The sequence below is a fragment of the Myotis lucifugus genome, unplaced genomic scaffold (genome assembly GCF_000147115.1).
Source record: "Myotis lucifugus unplaced genomic scaffold, Myoluc2.0 scaffold_9, whole genome shotgun sequence".
In the NCBI taxonomy this organism is placed as follows: domain Eukaryota; kingdom Metazoa; phylum Chordata; class Mammalia; order Chiroptera; family Vespertilionidae; genus Myotis; species Myotis lucifugus.
In genome coordinates, this window is record NW_005871057.1 from 7,862,273 (window position 1) to 7,871,172 (window position 8,900).

At 39.4% G+C, this 8,900-nt stretch overlaps 1 protein-coding gene across 1 annotated transcript; it reads right to left on the reverse strand.

Annotated features, from left to right (window-relative positions):
* Window positions 1-7,997: 7,997 nt before the first annotated feature.
* LOC102437551 (histone H3.3-like) lies at window positions 7,998-8,415 on the reverse strand. Its single transcript, XM_023749769.1, has one exon. The coding sequence runs from the start codon at window positions 8,406-8,408 to the stop codon at window positions 7,998-8,000; it is 411 nt and encodes a 136-aa protein (XP_023605537.1). The 5' UTR covers window positions 8,409-8,415.
* Between the last annotated feature and the right edge of the window lie 485 nt (window positions 8,416-8,900).

Consider the following 8,900-nt stretch of genomic DNA (forward strand, 5'->3'; position numbering starts at 1 on the left):
ACTCACCAATGTAACAGAAGTATGTGTCTCTCTGTTTTGCTTTCTACCAATCCTAGAAATTTCTCCACTTTGTTTTCTCCCACACCCTTAATCTATAACCAATGGTTGATATAACCTTCCTTAGATTCTAGTGTATAAAATAAGCTGTAAAACTGCCATTCTCTGGAGCATTTTCTTATCCATTGAGGTTTTGCTTCCAAGCATGTCCTAAAATTTGGCTTAAATAAACTCTTTTCTATAAGCTGGGTATTTTGTCAACACTGCAAATGGTGTCATACTTCATCATCTTCCAACAATCATGGAATTTCCCTCAGCTCACAGTATAGTTTACTCCTAACAACAAAATGCATATAAACCTTTCACATTTATAACAATGCCTGGCATATGGTAGACTCTAAATAAATGGTAGCTAACATTTTAAGTCAATAAGATGACTTTTTTGTTGAATGATCTTCTATGTCTTTCATCTATTAACTGTATAGTTTTATGCTTTTATTTGCATACTTCTAAGTTTTTCTGCCCATGGGCAGAGAGTGAGAATTAGTTAAGAAGACCCCTATTTCTTTTTTTTCTTTTCTCTTTATTGATTAAGGTATTACATACTAGTTTGTATCCTTATCCCCCCATCCTCCCATGCCCCCACTCATGCCATCACACCCCTGGTGGCTGTGTCCATTGATTAGGCTTACTTGCATGCATACAAGTTCTTTGATTGACCTCTCCCCATCACCCCCACCCTCCCCTACCTTTCCTCTGATGTATGACGGTCTGATTGATGCTTCTCTGTCTCTGGATCTGTTTTTGTTCATCATTTTATGTTGTTCATTATATTCCACAAATGAGTGAGATCATGTGATATTTACCTTTCTCTGACTGGCTTATTTTGCTTAGCATAATGCTCTCCAGGTTCATCCACTGCAAATGGTAAGAGTTCCTTCTTTTTTACAGCAGTGTAGTATTCCATTGTGTAGATGTACCACCTTTTATTAATTCATTCATCTGCTGATGGGCACTTAAGTTGTTTCCAAATCTTAGCTATTGTAAATTGTGCTGCTATGAACATAGGGGTGCATATATCCTTTCTGATTGGTGTTTCTGGTTTCTTGGGATATATTCCTAGAAGTGGGATCACTGGGTCAAATGGGAGTTCCATTTTTAGTTTTTTGAGGAAACTCCATACTGTTCTCCACAGTGGCTGCACCAGTCTGCATTTCCACCAACAGTGCATGAGGGTTCCTTTTTCTCCAGATCCTCGCCAGCACTTGTCATTTGTTGATTTGTTGATGATAGCCACTCTGACAGGTGCGAGATGGTACCTCATTGTCATTTTGATTTGCAGCTCTCAGATTATTAGTGACTTTGAGCATGTTTTCATATGTCTCTTGACCTTCCGTATGTCCTCTTTTGAAAAGTATCTATTTAGGTCCATTGCCAATTTATTGATTGGGTTGTTTACTTTCTTTTGTTAAGTTGTATGAGTTCCCTGTAAATTTTGAAGATTAAACCCTTATGGGGATAACATTGGCAAATATGTCCTTTCATGCAGTGGGCTTTCTTGTTGTTTTGTTGATGGTTTCTTTTGCTGCACAGAGCTTTTTATTTTGATGTAGTCCTATTTGTTTATTTTATCTTTAGTTTCCATTGCCTTAGGAGCTGTATCGGTGAAGATAGTGTTTTGGCAAATGTCTGAGATTTTGATGCCTGTGGATTCCTCTAATGTTTTTATGGTTTCCAGTCTTATGTTTAAGTCCTTTATCCATTTTGAGTTTATTTTTGTGTATGGTGTAAGTTGGTGGCCTAGTTTCATTTTTTGCATGTATCTGTCCAATTTTCCCAACACCATTTATTGAAGAGACTGTCTTGACTCCATTATATGTTCTGGCCCCCTTTGTCAAATATTAATTGAGCATAGTGGTTTGGAGCAATTTCTGGGTTCTCTATTCTATTCCTTTGGTCTATATGTCTGTTCTTATGCCAGTACCAGGCAGTTCTGAGAATAGTGGCTTTGTAATACAGCTTGATATCTGGTATTGTGATCCCCCCTACTTTGTTCTTCTTTCTCAGGATTGCTGTAGCTATTCAGGGTATTTTTTTATTCCAGATGAATTTTTGGAGAGTTAGTTCTAGGTCTGTGAAATATGCTGTTGGTATTTTAATGGAGATTGCATTGAGTATCACCCTAATACCAAAACCAGGTAAAGACAACACAATGAAATAGAATTACAGGCCAATATCCCTCATGAACATAGATGCCAAAATCCTCAACAAAATTCTAGCAAATAGAATCTAGCAATACATCAGAAAGATCATATACCATGACCAAGTAGGATTTATCATGGGGATGCAAGGATGGTACAATATCTGCAAATCAATAAATTTGATATATCACATAAACAAATTGAGAGATAAAAATCACAGTCATATCAATTGATGCAGATAAAGCATTTGACAAAATCCAACACCCTTTCTTGATAAAAACTCTCAGCAAAATGGGACTAGAAGGATCATACCTCAACATAATAAAATCCTTATATGACAAACCTACAGCCAACATCATACTCAATGGGCAAAAACTAAAATCATTTCACCTAAGAACAGGAACAAGACAGCGATGCCCACTTTCACCACTCCTGTTCGACATAGTCCTGGATGTGTTAGCCATAGAAATTAGACAAAAGAAGAAATAAAAGATATCCAAATTGGAAAATAAGACCTAAAACTGTCATTATTCGCAGATGGCATGATACTGTACATAGAAAACCCTAAAGACTCCATCGAAAAATTACTAGACTTAATAAATGAATTCAGCAATGTAGCAGGATACAAAATTAATGCCAAGAAATCTATGGCATTTTTATACATCAATAGTGAACTTACAGAAAGAGAGACTAAAAAATCAATCCCATTTACCATCACATCAAAAAAATTAAAATAACTAGGAATTAACTTAACTAAGGACGTATAAGACCTGTACTCAGAAAACTACAGGACATTGAAAAAAGAGATAGAGGAAGACATCAACAGATGGAAGAACATACCGTCTTCATGGATTGGTAGAATCAATATCATTAAAATGTCCATATAACCCCTATATCTTTTAAACTATCAAATTGAATTCATTTTTGGTCAGTTACTAAAACACCATTTGAAAACTGTTTGATTGATATTTAATTGCTGTGTTTATTAGGTGAAGGGGAGCAGAATACGACACCCCAACGTTTGCCTCTTTGGCATACATATTATCTTGAACAGAACAATTTTAAGAAATAAGAAACCAAACACTGGAGAGGCTCTGCAGTAGAAGTAGAAGTTACTCTTTTGTTGGATACAGTAATATTTATAGAAGAAATCTTCATTTCTGAAAGTGTCTCCATCTCTGTACCAGAAAGACAGGATTTAAATCTCTAGAAATTTATCAGTAGAAAATGCATAGAAATAAATATGTGTAAAATCCATACCCTTGTTTACTGTGCTTTTTCTGGCAACTTTCTATAACTGCCTTTCTCTCATTCCCAATATCTTCTTTTGTCTTTAGCTGGAGGCCGTATTTAAGGTGATGCTTAGGCCATTTACAAAGAGTTTTTCTTGGCATCTCATGTATTCAGAAGGTATACATATTACAAAACTCCTATTTGTTTTTCTCTTATTAATCTGTCTTTTATTACAGGGGCTCTCAGCTAAGAACCTAGAAAGGCAGAGGGAAAACTATCTGTCCTCCTCAACATCAGTTAGCAATAAACAATGCATTATGATAAAATATTCAACATTTTTGACTAATTGGAATTACAAGTGATCTGAAATAATAGTAAATTAACACAGATTAATAATTATCTTCACCTTCAAAGATATCGAAATTCTAGCACTATAAAAGGCCACTGTAGGGGAGAAATCAGCAAAACACGTTTTCATTGCTTCACCGGTGATTTGGAAGAACACGTGGGACTGGTTCCAAGTTTGTAAACTGATTTTAGGCATCATGCAATGCCCCTCACTGTCTCCTGTAACCTGTAAGTAATAAAAGCCAAGTTCTGTAGCCCTAGTTCACAAATGGCTGAGACAATCATGTGCTTGTTCTTCTTGTTATAACAATTTTGATTATTGTAACTTTTTTCTTTTTCACTGTTGTTATGTCTAGGGGAACATCTCAAACGATTTTTTATTTCAAAAGAAGGTTAGAACAACCTTGACTGGTGGGGTGGGTAGCTAGAAATTCAGAGGAATTTGAAATGAGTCTATGAGCACGTCTGACATGGCTTAGCTAGGTAGTAAAAAAGTGGTAAGATTTACAAGGATCTTAGTACAAAAAAACAGCACACAGAGCTTGGCTAAGCTCAGCAAGCTGCAAGCACACTTCCAACAAGCTTTTTGCTTCTCTTTCTCTGCCAGAGGAAATAGTCCAAATTTGGTGACCAGATGCCCTGGGCATTGTTAGAGCAAGAAACGTTGTATAATTGTCAGTCCTATACTATTGTCTTTTCCCCTGAGTTCAGTCTTCCTTTGGGGGCTTCTCTGAGTGTTTAGGATTAAATACTAAAACCATGGTTTGAAACACTGACTGTAAGGGTCTTTAGTGCAACTGTATTGGTTCTAGTTCACAAATTGAGTTTAAGTGAGAAAGACTATGACAATCATATTTCCTAAACACTGTTTAAAGAAGTAACAAATAAAAGCTATCTGTATTTCCAGTTTATCAAATTTGGATATTTTGAACAAGCCCAGTTATTTGATAACATATGATAACACAAATGCCACTTATGGATTAAACAAATGTGCCTGGACAGACAGCTGCATGTGAACACATGGCAAGTTAGAGAGAAGGGGTGGTCCCTTAAGAGAAAAAGTACAGATCTTCTGGCCAAAAAAAAAGCACATGTCCACTACATTTTTTCTACAAGAAAATTTTGGATTCCTATAAAAAATATATATAAATGCATTTATACATGTATTCATATATACATGTTTATACATGTACTAGCAGGTGCATATATGTATATATATTTGATGGTAGTGTCATTTTTCTTAAAAGTAATTAAAGGGATCATGGGTGAAAGACACCAGGAAGAACATTGCACCAATGCTTTTAAAACCTAAAACACTTAAATAAAAAAAAAAAATCAATGTAGCCCTAACCGGTTTGGCTCATTGGATAGAGCATCGGCCTGCGGACTCAAGGGTCCCAGGGTCGATTCCGGTCAAGGACATGTACTTTGGTTGCGGGCACATCCCCAGTAAGAGGTGTGCAGGAGGCAGCTGATGGATGTTTCTCTCTCGTCAATGTTTCTAACTCTCTATTCTTCTCCCTTCCTCTCTGTAAAAAATCAATAAAATATATATTTTTTAAAAAAATCATTGTAATTCCACCTAGCCGTATTTAGGAACGTAATGGTTTCTTTTCAGGGGCATAACTCATCTATACTCTTCCATTTATTGATAGACTTATTATTTTATTCAATACACATTATTTATATTAATATATACATAGAATTGGAATGGCCACTAACAATAAAAGTAGGGTCCTGGTAAGAACAAAAAGAAAAAGTGTGAGTATGGTGCCTTAATACATAAAGCACAAAAAGGCAGGCAGATGCAGCCAGCAATATATGACATATATGTAAGCAAAGGAATCTTCCCAAAGGTAGCACTGCCCCAGGCATAAAGTTGGTTTCCCAGAGCAGCCCAGCCTTCAAGAGGAGGGTGTAATTTGCAAAAGCAATATAGGAAGCATGACTAAGTGGTTTGAACCAAACCATTAAGTTTTTTGCATTATTTTATTCATTGTTTGAAAAAAATGTATCAGGTGGTTTCTAAGGTTTTACAATTATTACTTTAAACAAATAATAAAAAGCAATGGAAAGAATAACCAAGATGGCGGCATAGGTAAACACCGGAGACTGCTGCCGCAAACAACCACTTCAAAAATACAACTAAAAGACAGAACAGACATCACCCAGAACCACAGGAAAGCTGGCTGAGGAGAGACTCTCCAACTAGAAGGAAAGAGAACAGCATACCGAAGCTCAGAAGAGGCGCAGTGTGGAAAATATAAAGGTACCGAGGGAGGTGAGAGCGCAAAGTGGGCTGGTGGCTGAGGGCGCGGTTGTCGTTTTCAATCAGGAGGGAGTCCAGACTCTGGGCTCCAGATCCGGGCGAGTCTCTAGGGACTCAGACTCAGGCAGGAGAAGCGGGATTGTCCGGCATCAGTTGGAATCTGAGGGCAGCCTTCTCTCCGAGGTTTGCAGTAGCGGCCGGGGTTCTGAGAAGCAGAGCCTCTAGGACCGGGACTGAGAGCAGCCATAACTGCTCCCTCCACCTGCCCTGTTGATCCCACCCCGCCCAAGCCCTGCGCAGAGCCATTTGCTGGATCTCCTCAGGCAAAGGCTAGATTAGCACCTCCCCAGAGGACAGAAGTTTTCCACACAGCTGATTCTCACAGCCGGTCAGCCTGGTGGTCAAATCCCTCTAGTATTAACTACAACAATCAGGGCTTAACTACAACAAGACTGCGCACAAACACCACTAGGGGGTGCACCAAGAAAGCGTAAAAAATGCGGAGACAAAGAAACAGGACAAAACTATCAAGGGAGGATATTGAGTTCAGAACCACACTTTTGAGGTCTCTCAAGAGGCTTCTAGAGTCTGTCAATAAACTTGATGAGATGTACAGGAAATCTAATGAGACCCTCGATGGTGTGATAAAGGACCATCTAGAAAGTAAGCATACACTGACTGAAATAAAGAATATTATACAGACTCCCAACAGCAGACTAGAGGAGGGCAAGAATCAAGTCAAAGATTTGAAATGCAAAGAAGCGAGAAACACCCAACCAGAAAAGCAAAATGAAAAAAGAACCCAAAAATACGAAGATAGTGTAAGGAGCCTCTGGGACAGCTTCAAACGTACCAACATCAGAATTATAAGGGTACCAGAAGATGAGAGAGAGCAAGATATTGAAAACCTATTTGAAGAAATAATGACAGAAAACTTCCCCCACCTGGTGAAAGAAATAGACTTACAGATCCAGGAAGCGCAGAGAACCCCAAACAAAAGGAATCCAAAGAGGACCACACCAAGACACATCATCATTAAAATGCCAAGAGCAAAAGACAAAGAGAGAATCTTAAAAGCAGCAAGAGAAAGAAACTCAGTTACCTACAAGGGAGTACCCATACGACTGTCAGCTGATTTCTCAACAGAAACTCTGCAGGCCAGAAGGGAGTGGCAAGAAATATTCAAAGTGATAAATAGCAAGAACCTACAACCAAGATTACTTTATCCAGCAAAGCTAGCATTCAGAATTGAAGGTCAGATAAAGAGCTTCACAGATAAGGAAAAGCTAAAGGAGTTCATCACCACCAAACCAGTATTATATGAAATGCTGGAAGGTATGCTTTAAGAAGAGGAAGAAGAAGAAAATGGTAAAGATACAAACTATGAACAACAAATACACATCTATCAACCAGTAAATCTAAAAACCAAGTGAATAAATAATCTGATGAACAGAATAAACTGGTGATTATAATAGAATCAGGGGCATAGAAAGGGAGTGGACTGACTATTCTTGGGGGGGAAAGGGGTGTGAGGGATGCAGGAAGAGACTGAACAAAAATTGTGCACCTATGGATGAGGACAGTGGGGGTGGGTAAGGGCAGAGGGTGGGGGGGAAACAGGTGGAGGGGAGCTATGGGGGTAAAATGAGGAACAACTGTAATCTGAACAATAAAGATTTAATTTTTTTTAAAAAAAGAGAAACATGCATCACGAGAAGCAAGAAATATCACCCATCTCTTCTGCATATTGGCAACTTGTCACTCCTGAGCAAGCGCTCACATCACTGAGGTCTGTGAACAGTCACTTTTCGCATTCATCCCGAGTGAAAGATGGAACGACTTCAGTACAAATCCAACATATTGTAAACACTTTATTACCAAAAAAGTCACAAATTAAGCCCAAGTATTTTACAGAATTGACTGCATAACACGGTGAAAGCTGCCTTCCCTTAGGCTCTCTCTCCCGGAATCCGGCGAGCCAGCTGGATGTCTTTGGGCATGATGGTGACTCTCTTAGCGTGGATGGCACACAGATTAGTATCTTCAAATAGACCCACCAGGTATGCCTCGCTAGCCTCCTGCAGCGCACCGATGGCTGCGCTCTGGAACCTCAGGTCGGTTCTGAAATCCTGGGCAATCTCCCTCACCAACCTCTGGAAAGGCAGCTTGCGGATCAGAAGCTCGGTGGATTTCTGGTAACGGCGGATTTCTCGAAGCGAGACGGTCCCGGGCCTGTAGCGATGGGGCTTCTTCACCCCGCCGGTAGAGGGGCTGCTTTTCCTGGCAGCTTTCGTGGCCAGCTGTTTGCGGGGCGCTTTCCCACCTGCGGATTTGCGAGCAGTCTGCTTGGTTCGGGCCATTTTCTTTCACTCAAAGCCGAAGTGGAAGTCGTAGGCTGCTTCTGAGTCTGTGATGCCACTCCCGCTGCCAAAACAAGAGCCGCAGCCCAGGAGCTAAGAGCACAGACCACCCCAACGAATAACCAAACTGCTTTTTTCCAGGTTCTGTGTTTTACTGTCTCGTTACATCTGTATTTATACCAGTAGATTTTAATCCTATCAATTTCTATTCCAAACGTTAGGGCGTTTCTTACCTCCATTCCAGGGAGTAAAGATTATGTAGCTTAAGCCTGATTGTTCATAGTTAAAGTGATTAACTACCTGCCTGGCACTTAGTTAAGGGGTTTTATTCCCTCCCTAACTTCAGGGGGAATTCCCTACCTGGGGAAACTACCTTTCTGGAGAGGTGACCTCGGTTAAAACACATAGTGCCAGGAAGGGGAGCAAACATAGTAAGAACAGTATGCCATATACACCAGGTCCCTTGAAACATATGTTCTGCAGATGTTTCTT